Source organism: Rhopilema esculentum, chromosome 3 (assembly GCF_057945365.1).
Source record: "Rhopilema esculentum isolate cy_ngs chromosome 3, ASM5794536v1, whole genome shotgun sequence".
NCBI classification, from domain to species: domain Eukaryota; kingdom Metazoa; phylum Cnidaria; class Scyphozoa; order Rhizostomeae; family Rhizostomatidae; genus Rhopilema; species Rhopilema esculentum.
In genome coordinates this window covers 2,744,957-2,758,844 of record NC_142817.1, presented here as the reverse complement: position 1 = coordinate 2,758,844, position 13,888 = coordinate 2,744,957, and the positions used below count along the sequence as shown (strand labels likewise).

General features: G+C 36.6%; 1 protein-coding gene across 6 annotated transcripts in view; it reads right to left on the bottom strand.

The window, feature by feature from the left end:
- LOC135692503 (uncharacterized) overlaps positions 1–12,927 on the bottom strand; it is a 30,051-nt gene extending 17,124 nt beyond the window's left edge. The window contains exons 1-4 of one of the 6 annotated variants that reach the window (XM_065210652.2): positions 12,700–12,927; positions 6,519–6,605; positions 1,848–2,121; positions 325–1,125 (exon numbers count right to left, since the gene is read on the bottom strand). In XM_065210652.2, the coding sequence (XP_065066724.2) occupies positions 325–601 (277 nt within the window). In that variant the 5' untranslated portion in view covers positions 602–1,125; positions 1,848–2,121; positions 6,519–6,605; positions 12,700–12,927. Of the gene's footprint in view, positions 1–324; positions 1,126–1,847; positions 2,782–6,518; positions 6,915–12,699 lie in introns of those variants that run through there. The other 5 variants (XM_065210654.2, XM_065210651.2, XM_065210653.2 and 2 more) reach the window with 5 other exon arrangements.
- Between the last annotated feature and the right edge of the window lie 961 nt (positions 12,928–13,888).

The following is a 13,888-nucleotide window of genomic DNA, read 5'->3' as shown; positions in this document are numbered from 1 at the left end:
GATGTAAAGGGGATTTGTCGCAGCTCACAAACAAAAAGAACTCTTTTCCAGCTACGCTATGTAATACATCGATCGATTTGAATAACTTTGGCATTTCGCAATTATGTAGCTGCTCTGCTGTCAAATATCATACAATAGATTTCATTGATTGTAATCCCACGCTTGATCAGATTGTCTCCTAACTCTTTCTACTAAACCAGAGAGCTAAACCCCAACTAATTGTAAATACAAAATCCCATTTTCCTCTTAATTGAATCTTGTTGCGAAATCGGTTCTCTGCGTGCATCAGATTTTCCCCACAACATAAAACTTAGGTCAACATACCTGTATTCTTTGGTTTCTCAGCCTTTTGAACTGTTGTGCCACGAGATGTTGGTGCAGCTTTGGAAACAATGTCTTCGCTGGTCATCGTATATGTTATATTCCCAATACATCCATCGTGGGCTTTACTGTAAACTTTAAAATCTTCCAAACAGCAATGACAAACGCAGCACCTATAATTATTACAGCAAGCTCGCCTTTGGAAGCAATAGTCTGTGTGACAAGCCGGCTTGCGGTACTGGTTATTCACCCTTGGGTTTTTGAATTTGTGCTTCAACATCTCGGATCCCTCTTCGTACTGACTACGCAATAAAAAGTGTTCAATCTATTGCATGCACGTCATCTTTCTCAAGCCAGTATTTCTCAATACACACACGATGGCTTCCACAACACACAATAGCAAACAATGTACCTGGCAAGCCTGCTCTATATGAAAAATCGTTATGATTCACTGTAAAACGAATATTGCTCTTACGACCTTAATCCGACTGGCCGACCACTTGCAGGATATTTCCTTGTAATTATGTTTTTTCTAGCATTGGTTACATCAATTCCCACGTGATGTGTTTTTAGTAACCAGTCTCTTGCTGATAGTCTCAAAGGGTCGGCGACACGTTGCTTATGTTATGCTCTAAACACATCTATTTGAATGCTACCAAAATCGGTGATTTGTTCGTGTACAATAGTCAACAATCGCCAATACAATATTTACACCTATACGACAAAACACGAAGGTGCTGCAGGGTTTTGAGACCGTGTGCGGTAGCTTGCTGATGCTCTCGAATATCCACTTGATCTAAAAACCTAGAGGGTAAAAAAACATGTAATGAGGGTAAATGAAAAATTCGAAATTCGTTCATTGCAAAAATCAGACTGATATCAACAATCTTTTCTACTTCGTACATTTGGCAGAATTGTAAGAGAACTGTCGATTGTCGAAACTTTTATACACTGTTTTGGATGTTTTGCGAACGTAGAAGATTGTTTTACATAGAGCTTTTATTTTCACAAAGGTTTGAGTAACCAATCTCTTCATTTAGATTCAGAGTGGTCTAAGAGAAATAACGACATCAATAACAATCAAACCGACTTTAAATTACAGTTTTCACTTTTAGTTAGAAGTAAAAGATGGCGACGATCACTTCCTTTATCGCAATTAGCAATCTAGTATTCTGCCTAATGTCTTCGAAGTAAAACGGCTTTTAACTCTTACGATAAACTACAATACGTTGTCAAGGATACTGACGCTGGAAGAAGTTGATTGCAATATTACTAGCTAACACAATCAGCTTTGAAATAACCAAGCCTTCGCTTTATCAACTATATGGACTTTGAGCGTGGAAAACGTTTAAACACTTTCAAGCAAATTGTTGTAAATCGTAACGCAACACAAGCTGTGTCAAAACTAAGGTAGTTGTCAAAAGTTTGAGCAGCCACATACATAAGTTGACTGTCTTAGAATGTCATTCCGTTTTCAACAAATAATTGAATCAGACGTTTGAGTTTTTAAAAACTTTATATAATACCTTAAATCTACCTCAAGTACTTCAGCAGGCATGCAGCAGTATCTCGAAGAAGCTCCTCGTTGCCAACCAAAAGCCACTCTTTTTAATAGCTTTTATTCGACGTCAAGTGAACGCTTTCACCATTTAACATGCTCAACAACGAGATGACAATCCGTTCGAGACTTCTAGCGTTTGTTTTTCTCCGTAGCCGATCTTGTTCGCGTATTCCAGCAAGTCCGCAAATCACTCATACAAGCAATTGTTTCGTGGACACAGAATTATTGTCAGAACAACGCTGGGACGAAATGAGATTATTGTGAAGAGAAGGCCTTTCATCCGTTCTGTATATATCACTGCGCGCAAAAACTTAGCATTGAAATCAGGTTAAGTGAATGACAATAACACAGTGGCGACCAGACACTGATAAGGTCTCGAATGAAAATAGCTTGGAGCTCTAAGTTCAACTGCAGCTGATAAGCATGCCCTGTGGTATTTCATTATAAAGTCCTTCACTAGGTCATTGGAAAGAGGCTCATCTTTAATTACTTAGATTTGCATACTACTCCGAGTTGCTTAAATTAAAGACAAGCATTTGCAAGGATTTCTGTACAAATCGTGCGAATCTGAAAGCTTTTGGAGAAAATTAAAGAAATAATAAAGTTACGAATAGTTGAGCAGATGTTTTAGTGTCTTAGAACGAGCTTAAACGTCGAGATTTCTTTGTTATTTTATAGAATTATTATAATTTCCCTTCCACAAAACCTCGACTTCTAGCTCCCCCTTCACATCTGCACCCGTGTTCTGGACTCTTAGGAGATATCAACTGTCGCTCTGACATATGAATAATCTAAAGTGATCTTTCTCTTCGATATGCCCTTGCTTATGGCTACATTTTTTGTATTTGATTATCTGTAAATCATCGAAGTGTGCCTATGGTGTGCCTCAGAAGCGAAGATGGTAGATGGTTCTTTGTAAATGTTGCAATCACTATCAAAGTGCTCAGAAATTCAAGATAGCTTCTACACATGTATTCACCCTTTCCCGTCCCTCTTCAAACAGTGTTTCCATATTGCAAAGTTAAGACATACTTCTGTGACAAACCTTTCTACACGATCAGTTCCACGACAGGGACATAGAAGCAGGGACAAAAATAGAAAACGTAAAATTTGACGATATGTTGGATATCAAGGGGATTTTTGCAGACAATGTACACTTTTTCATAATTAAAGTAAGCTAGTTTTGATACTGAGGTTTCGAGAACAAAATATCATAACTGGATCATTTAAAAGAGAGTTAATTTTGGGCAGTATTACTATATTGACCATCGGGTTTTGTATAATTCAAAGAATCGTACTCAGTACTCACGATTTCAAACAAGGGAAGATTTATGGAAGCTATAGGTTTTCTCTAAAGGTCGTGGATTGGGAGGTTTTTTAATCAAAGCTTTTAGTTATGTGTCTAGCATAATCAAAACCATTTGTTCTGGAATCGATTGTTTAGTTAGAAATATCAATTACGATAAATATGATGATATTTGCCTTAATATTCACTTTAATGTGGATTATTGTTTTCCTTGAAGAAAGCACTTTGGCCTTTGCTGAGAAAGGGTTGAGTTGATATACATCCTATATTCTTAATAAAGTATCTTTAATACTTTCTCCAAATTCTTTGGTCGAATGGCAGTCTATGTATGTTGCATGTCAGCTAACTTTGCTCAAGACCATTTGACGAGCCTCAAGAACATTTGTTATAGCTTTAATCGCCCATATTTCTTAAAGTGTATTGCAACGGATTGAAAAGTTATTCTATCTTCATCTTTTCGGCCACCTCTCGCAGACAAGAAACTTTTTGCCATACCTTTGATAAATTTCAAATTTCTTATGTTCATGTTATGCTTGAAACGATTCTTTAGTTTAAGAAACAGATTCAAGTCTTAAGAGAATCGTTATTGGAAACATTTTATAGTTGTCAAAGCTGGCTAAAATATTTCATTGTTTTAAACGCAAGCCGACAGAAATCCTGTTTGGATGCGATTGTTGCAGTGACTTTGCTTGATCAATAAATTGTGACATCCTTATGAATCATACATCACTTATGCCCTGAACAATTGATCAAGTTAGATAGCGTGTAGCATGCTTGATGTTATCTGCACAATTAGATATAGCTTGATTTGAACATGCAATGCAATTTCCGATATTTATAAACACACTGTCGATGTGAAATTAGGATAAAGTAACTTCCAACGACATATTCAGATTATGATAAACTCGGATTAAGACAATTCAGATTACTAGATAAGATTCCGTTACTAGCCGCCTCGAACCTTTGTAGCTTAACATTGCCACGCGTTATATATGATATATTTTGAATAACCAAATGCATCGGAACAATCTGATATTATTGGTGTCTCTTCGTCTCTATTGAACGTGACCAGGCCATTAGCGTTTCAACGGGTATTTCTGCCAGATTACGTTGGTCAAATCAACCAGTGGGTCCCCAAGAACAGTAAGTAGCTTGGTAAGCATTTTTTTCTTTTTTTCGTACCAGCAATAATTTGAATTTTTCAAATGGATATAATGGACATGGAACATTATCAATTATTTCTTTAAATACTTTTCACAATCTCGTACCAATCAAGTATTGGTTAGTTTGGCGCTGGAATCTTCTTGTGTTTCCTACCGGTGGCAAAACTCCATAGCCTTTAAGTGGCCAAAGCCAACAAAATCTTCAAACTGACACCTTGTTATCGTAAAGGGTAAAAGCAAGAACAGAGGAGGGATTGATAAAAAAATTCTAGTTTGACACCCCGGAGAACCCCATTCAAGGGCTACAGTGAGATTTCAGCTTTACATATCTCCATTGTCTCTAAAATTCTAAATAACCCTCTTCAAGACCGTATTAGTAGAGTTTGTTCCCACTACGTAGAAACATATATTAGCTAAAGTCTAAAACTAAGAGGTGGACAGTCCGAAGGATGGCTCTTTGAGAGGTCAGCTGATAAACGAGAATGCTTTTGCCCGTTGTAAAAGATTGATGTTACGGAATTTGGGACAGCATCACTTTTTCCATTCATGCGCTAGGTGGGAATATTCAAGAAAAAACTTTATCAAGGTGTCCCTTATTGTCACCAGAAATTTCGATCTGCCTACGGTATAAAATCCAGAAATCAACATAAACTTATCTATAGAATTCTGATAAAACATAAGATACTAAAATTTTGAATGTGTTGGTCGCCACATTTTGCTTGAAATCAAAAAGGTACTATCAGACATCAGGTTGAGCAAGTACACCGAACGCTTTAAACTTAAGATTCTGTAGAAGAGTAAAGCGGAAAAAGGTCAATCGATTTCTAATTCTGACATGCCTAAACATTTATTTTTTGTTAGAGAATAGTGGAGTGAAAAGAGTAAACCCATGGGCTCCGACGCGGGTTTATTCTTTTCAAGGGAAGGAAGAAGGGAGAATTGAACAATCATATTAATTAAAAGATTTTGAAAAATGCTCTATTGTTTTGCAAGAATGTTGGGAGCCATGGTTCCCCGGCCCCCCTAGGCTGGAGGTCCTTGAACAGAGATCTTTTCTTGGACATCTACAAATAAAGTTTTTGAAAAAAATGCTCCGTCTCTTCCTTTCAAGTCACACGGACGTAGCTGTATTGAGAGAACGGTTTCCATCCGTAAAAGGCAGACCCCAGTCAAATTCTTTTCCCGCTTTTCTTACCGGCCTTCTTGGGTATCCCTCTATATTGCCTTGAGGGTGGCGAGTAATCTTTGTGAAAAGTAAGACGAACAAATCGAATCCAGAAAGGTATCATGTGTTGCTGGATGTCATATTGGTAGGAGAGCGTTTCTTGGCCCTAAGCGAACTATGATTCGTTAACGCAGACAAAAAACTCCTCGACGTGTATGAAACGTGGATTATCGGATTATCCTATCGGATTCCCTAGTTTCGCCGTGACGTTCAATAACTTATTCTTGGAGTCTGTTCGCTTCAAGCAGTTTCGACGAGCCTTGTATTTTCCCATGGCACTGCTCTGTTTATTTTTCTTTCCTTTATTTCAAAAATTGAAAAAGCTCACTTTCAGAATGACGAAATGATTTCATGATTTCTTTCTAATGGAACTGTCTTTTCCGGAAAATAAGAATTGCCGAGGAAGGGCTGTTTCAAACATAGTGTTGATTGTCTTTGAGGACCTTGTTTAGGAATGAATTCATTCTCTTTAAAAGAACAAATAAAACTATACAGCGGATGCTTAAGCATTTGGTCAAAAACCGCCATGATTTTCTGCGTTTTACAAATCAAAAAGTCTGACTTCGTAAACTGTTCTGCAGACTGAACCATAAAACTAAGATTATATTATAAGCACAATGTTTTATGACAGAAAATTAACAAGATTTTTTGCCTACACGTTGATTTTCTATGCTAGCTTATTCTATAATTACCTTTCATAGTTGAAATTCTTAGAGAATTAAACAATTTCCTTGATGAAAGTCACGTAAAGCCCTTGTAACTTTCGATGTATTTCCTGTTGCTCGTTCCAGAACGATAGCATAATAACAGCAGTCTTTCTTGCACCAAAGCTAGAAAAAATATTCTATGAAAGAATATTTCGCTTCTAAAACTTTCTTGATGCTTATGAAATTACATTAACTATCAGTTTTGTATTGGATAGGTATCAAAGTAAAGTATTACCTTTTATAATATACGTCTTGCTTTTCAATTCATCCGCGACCGTGCTGTAGAAATACTCTGCTTCGCTTTGTGTTCAACTGCCTGCCGCTACAAAGAATTGAAATCTATTCTCAGACATCTAGCATTAAGATTTGCACCAATGTGCTACTTGCAGCCGCATAATGATTTATGAGGAAGCAGAAATCTGTGCCCAGATTAAGCTCATCTACGGTCGAGATCGCAATCAACCTCTGCGGTGGATAGGTTATTTGATCAAAGTCGACCGTGTTCACGCTTTCGTCTTTGGGCAGCAAAGTCTACTCGCTAATGAAATTAAATTTGTATCTATCTTGAAACCACTTTTTAATGAAGAACAATCACAACCGATTTGAAACTTCTAATTCCTTGCGCTGCTCGCCTTAATGAATTTTATTTTTAAAATTGCAAGCTTTTTACCGTATAAAAAAGCCACAACCTTATCCTACATAGGCCCGGACTGATCTTCAATCAAGCCAAAGGTCTCTAGATATTTGTGGAAATTTAACCTGAAAATGCTTTGGATTTCAGCTCGAATTCGCAGTGTACACTAAGTGTATGATGACAGATTTAACGAGAGAAACTTGGCCTGGAATAGAGTTATTGACGATGAGAAACAGAGGCTTTGGTATTCGCAACATTGTTATTACTGATAACGATATAGCTAAAACTCCACCAAGAAACTCCATCATTGGAAAATGAGATTTTATTATATATTTGACGGGAACGTTATTTTTTTGGAAATAGTGACTAGGGCCCCACTTTAATTTTGATTGCATCATTCTCAACACAACAGCAACTACTCCATATAAACTCATTGATAGACCATTTTTAGTTTGTTGTAGTAGGAAAGGCAATATTGGGTCAAAATTAAAGAACGTTAACCTAACCTTGTATTCAGGTAAATTTTTGTCACACCCAGGGCCGCCGAGAGCTTTTCTAGACCACTGGGTAAATAGAAAGATGGGCCTGTGATGATGTCATTACAAATGTAATTGTTTATGTTGTTATTGTCTTTGATGCCCCACGCTTCTCGGCGGGCCTGGTCACATCCCTAGTTGAGTAATTTCGACGAACACCCCCTACCAGCCAATTATATTAAAGGCCTGCTTAGTGATGCCTAGGTCGCCAAAGGGACCCCTTTGTAATCACGTTCTTTTGGATTTATGGTCAACTTATGGCTCTTAAGCAAAACTGCTTTCTTACGTGATTCACGATTTAGATCTAATAAATTCAATCCCTCATCAGGGATAAAGTAAGTAAACCAGCCTGTTATAACATGGATTTGCAGAACAATAAGCCGAAGCTTGCATTTACTAACGGAAATATCACAGTATAAAAATAACAAAAATCTTAATTAATATAAATTGAAATAATTCTAGGTAATGGTTATTTGTGTGCTTGCTAATATTAGCTTGCTCTTATAAATAGTGCAAAGTAACTGTTTGTATAAACATTGTTTACATGACTTGAAATCGCGGCAAACGGTGAACTTCCTAACTTGAGGTCAAGCAAATACCTCAATGATCATCTGATCCAGTGTTAGCCGCTCTTCTTAATGAGAGGCTAATGTTTTTAATGAGAGGCTTGTCAGACTAAGCATCCCATACATTGAAGGACGCTGGTGAAAAAATTATCAAGAAAATTCGGAATTCAAACGGAAGAAAAAAAGGCACTCAGGCTTTACAAGGCATTCTGAGATGAAGTCCGAGTCCAAAGCAGAGACCGGACAGTAGTCATTGTTAAAAAAACAGTCTACTTGACACGACTACTCGAACTAACAGAGGCAAAAAAATTTTCGATGATTCATGCCTTGAGTTGATCAGATTTATAAGGTTTCCATTTTAATGAACAACTATTTTATTTTATTATATCTTAGATTCAATTTCTGTACATAACTTATCTTTATCTCCCACATTTTATGCTATTTGTAAAACATATGATATACAATATAGTATCACATGTTTTGCACATAGTACCAAAACATATAATGCAACTATATGTTCCATATGAATACACTTGTAACTTATAACACTTGTATTCGGCCTAGAGTATCACATCCTTTTGCCACACTCTCTTTAAGTGGCAAAACTGCAATTCAAGTGATTAGTATTGCTGCAATATGGCAGAGTGTACGATTTTTTAGCCCTAACGATTCGAAATTTGAAAAGTTAATTCAAGTGAAACGATTGCTGAAATGGGCAGAATAAGAGAAAACCAAATTACTCTAAGTTTATTGCGTCTGATAAAAACTTATATTTTAATTTTTCATAGATGAGCACTAGGAACACTCATCTAGAACGCAAAAGGGTGTGGCAAAGGATGTGATACTCTAGGAAAGCATTTCTTGCCTGAGCTCAGTTCACCACATTGACAATTTGACTATGTCATTTGACTTTAATAGAAAGTGTTTCCGGGAAATAATGCTTTTATTAAAGCAAAGCCTCTGTGATAGAAAATTGGTGTAACCTGTTCCAGCTATTTGGATATTTTCATATTCTTGATCCAATTTGGATTTCCTGCTCACGTACAGAGCCGTTATTGTACCGCGCTACCGGGTTGAGGTTCAGAGTTAATCATGAACCTATCTGATCATGGAAACTAAATGACACGGCTTCATCCTGTATCAAAAACATACCTTGAGCACGAAAACCTCAAATAACTGTTCAAATGATCTCGTAAGTTGGTGTACTTCGAAATGCAAAACATAAGACAACTGTCGCCGAGATCCGATCAATCAAAGATTGTAGTAAGTTTTGTGTAGGAGGAAGCTCGGAAATTGTCTACCATAATTGGCCTATGCCGACTTTAAGTCGAAAATCCAACTAAACTTGTCCCTTCAAGTGACACTGAGCCAAGGATCGGGGCGGTCTGGGAATCTCAGAAACGTTGATTTCTAATGATTATTCTAGTAACGTTTATTTTTGTACAAGCAAAAGAGTTTGAATTAGATAGTTTTAAGGAGAACTTGTTTAATAACCGGAGGATTTCATTAGTTTTACATAACACAATCAATGCAAGTAGAATGAATGGATACAGAAAACTGAGAACACCAAATCAACGAATCAACAGTAGTCTTCCGTGGAATATAATACCCGTTGCTCGTCGCTAATCAACGTCCTCACACAGTTAGTCCTCGTACCAACATCCCCGTATAAGGATCGGCAGCCTGCCAGCGAAGATAATATTTTCTTCTTTGCCAACTTCTTATAAATATGGCGAAATTTGAGAAAATTCAACCATAGTTTGGAGTATGTATATTGTTTCATACTTAATAAATATATATTTATTTCTTGGGGCATCCTTGTTTACTACGCAGCATGATCCTTGAATTCAAAGATGCACTTGGACAACAAAGTATAATGAAAAGAGCTTCTAAATGGACTTAAAATAAATCAGCTTGCCTTATTTAAAATTGTTTTCTTGGGAAACTAGACACCCCGATGCAAAAATTAAGTTACTTTTAAGCGGGGACTCACTGTATCACAGAGCATTTCTTTCAGTTTGAAAGCACAGCGGAACCCTTCCTTTTCTGTTCTGTTACATTCAATGAGTCAGCCAACAAACTTGTGTGATTACTAAAATGATCTTTTGAAGAAGGCGATATCATTTAATCAGTGGATTTAAAGAGATGTGGTGGCACAGGAGCTGGTGAGGGTTTTGTTCTCTTGCTACTAATAAACAGACTCAAAACATCCTCCATTATTTTTTCCATGTTGTCAACCAGTGTCTTTTCGAGACACGATCAAATACAGCCAATCCGTTCATCCATCTGGTCTTTCTCAACATCGACTGTTCTTTTTATTTCCTAAACAGGTCATGTAATTTCCTGTTTTAGCTAGATCTTCATCTCATAAACGATTATTGAGGCTTTATCTGTGAACATTTTCGCTATGGTATTTCTAGGTGTTTTGATGTAACGTGTCACGCCTACCACGCCCAACAAATGCCTCCTGAAGAAATCATACATTCGGATTTAAGAGTCTGGAAGCTGGTATTCAAACAGTTGTTATTTGTGACTTTGATTATGTGAAGATAAAAAATAAATCTTTTTAGCAACGGCTAACAGTATCGAGTTTAACTGCAAACGACTTTGCTGTCTAGCACATTATTAGTTTTAAAACTTTATGCCGTCATGAAAGCAAGAGTAAATGGATTTGAGATTTATAGGCAAATTCAAAGGCTGATATGAGGGTCAAGTCCCCATTTGCGTAACTAGACGAGGTATCAGTGGCGGCGCCAGCAACTGAGCTTTGGAAAGGGGAAAAAGTTATAAATCTAGACCGCACCCTTTGTACTGTCAGAAAACGCCTTTTTACAAAGAGGGAATGCTAATTTCACTAACTACGAACTTCCATACCAAACATTTGGTTACATAAAGGCTGTTAACATATAACCATAGTACTTTGCAAAAAAATTACCCCTCCCACAACATTTTCTCGTCGAAATTGGACGAAATACAAAAATTGCTCCTTCTGAGAAGTAGGTGGAAGGGCGAGATGTGCCCCCATTATAGCATGGGAATTGTCTAGTTTCCATACTGCTCGACCTGTTAGTCATAAATAAGCATGATTAATAGTCAAAAATTAGTATGATTAATTATTTCAAGTAAAGGGTTAGGGCTATGGTTAGGGTTAGGGTTAGGGTTAGGGTTAGATTTAGGGTTAGGTTTTGGTTAAGGGTTAGGGTTAGGGAAAACTAATTACGTCATCAGGTCGAACAGTATGGAAACTAGACAGCTCTTATAGCATGTTCTATGATTATGGGTTGTAGCCCCGTTTCCATAGTAAGTCACATTGTCATTCATCACCGCTGAAGATCCCTCATTCTCTGACAAGACAAGCCATCTTGAAACATCATTGCGTTTCAAGACTCGTTGACCTTGGTAGCTTAGACCTTAGAAATCTGCTTCATTAGCAGCTTTCACTTAATTTTAAGATCCAGATAATTAAATATTCGTAGGCGTGTTTATTTTTACAGACAATTCATTTTCAAGGTCACCCAGGAAAAATTGATGAAATCGGATTATCGTTCTCGCAGCTTTCCAGGAAATTCAGTTCTTCAATGGCCGATCTTATTCAGAGTTAAGATAAATTAGGAAAAGGCAATGACTTGCAAAAGTACCACAAGCGGTGTCAAGAATTGCCATTTACCAAGCTAGTGCTGGCTAAGAAGTGCCCTATTAAGGTCATTTGAAGACGTGGCATTTGTTCAATTAGATTGTGTGCATGTATAGAACCATAGAATAACGTTAGCATCTGTATAGAATCATGCCTTGCAATAAGGTTGAGGTTTTCTATGCAACATGAACTAGAACCTAGCATTTTGCTAAACATTGAACAGTATTTTAAGACGAAAGAAAGTTCAATTAAACTTTTATTCTGTGTTTCAACCTATACAATCTATTTCTTAAATTTGTTACCTTCAACACTGCAAGTTTTTAAGCCAGGATTTATGGATATGAAAATATGTAAGATGGGATGAATGTTTGACAAATAGGCGGAAAATATTAGTGCACCGAAAGTAAATAAATAAGATTTAGCAACAGCGGCGTCGAGAGAGGGTGGTCCGGGCCACAAGGAAACCCAGAGGAATTTCATAAATGTGTTGGGCATACAAATGTAGTGTATTTACCCCAAGGTCTGAGATGGGTCTCAACGGCACTGGTAAAGCGGCATCTCACACGTATTGAAAACTTATGTAGAAACCTCTAGCAATACAAGGTAATGTAAAAATTCAAAGTATAGCATCATTCAACGGACATATGATTGTATAGTTATAATTCACACTGTACAATTGTGGCGAAACCAAGAAAAGGAAATGCGAGGGTGTATATGTCTCGTATAGACTGTGACTATGGTGAGTGTCTGCAAGAGAGGACACTCCTTGGTAAAGATCATGAAATAGTAATGTATCCTCCGGTAAAAAACACAGACAACAGAGACTTGATTTAGAATCTGGTAGAATAAAATACTTTTATCCAAAAGCCAGGATTCCATTTTTTCTAAAGTTACTTGTGAAAACAATCTTTCGGCGATTTATATGTATTTTCGTAGTATGACTTTACGATAAAAAAGAGAAAAGGCCAATTTAATTTGAAACATGCTCAATTAGCATTAGAGTAAAAAAGATAAACAACAAATGAACAGGATAAACTGACAATTACCTTAAAATTGGTGTATTTCTGCTTCAATTAGATTTCTTTGCAGTTTTAGAGGATTAACAATTTCTTGTTTTCTTCAAGGTTTTGTTCACATCTGAGGACAAAATCCTCCCAAATGCCTTCAAAGCGGTAAGCTGTTTGCATATAAACATGAAGTAAATCCTTTTGTGAGTTTCCAACAGAAATGTAAATTATGCATGAGAAAAGCGCGGCAATTTTTCTGAATGTACAAGTCTCAATAGCCACATCTTATGGTTACAATAGACCCACCTTGTGTATACAAATTTGAGGAAGTAGAACCCTGGAGCTAAGAACAGAGTAGATTGTTCAACTGTGGACTTAGATATTGAATGTCTCTTACATCGAGATTGACAATATGAATATTAGTGCATTAAAATATTTCTTTGGATAAATCTTTAGATAGCAACTGTAAGAACGGAAATTTCTTTATAATACCATTAGTAATGACATAAAATCGTTTATTTATATTACTGAACATCAACATATTTGCTTTATATTTAGTTTTTGTCTTGCGTTCTACAAAGAGCAGGAAATCGCTGAGTACAATACAAGATATTTTGATTCATTTCTTGCTTCCAAAACTTTTTATAAAAACATTTTCAAAATTATGCATTGGATTGTTAAAATGTCTTGTGAAAAATAAGACAACAATTTATGCATTGCTGTCCAATCATGTCAAAACTGCAAAGACATGTATCCTTATTGATTTACGCTTCCAAACAACTAAGTTTCTAGGATTCATCGAAGAGGGCTAGGTCCTTCTTTGGTACACGCCCTTAGAATTTGCCTGAAGGCATCAACAAACAAGATAAGATCATTTGAAAATAAGAATCTGCGGAAATTTTTTAGAAAGTTAAATCTAGAAAAAAAGAATATAGCTAGAACCCAACAAATTTGAATGTTTTCTTAGGGTATATAACATAGCTATTACGCTCAACTATTACACTTGACTGTTACCCTTCACTGAAAAGGACAGCCGCAAGTTGCGCTTACTAACTGTCAAATCATGGTAGTCATTCCCATCCTATCTTATATTCGAAAGCAATACTGTTACATAGATAAATATAGTTCAACGATTAAACCAATAATGTACGTAACCCCTCAGGTATCGGGATTTTGCCAACCCCTTTTCCCACTGCAAGTTAACAATTTTAAAGTAAATCTTCAGGAA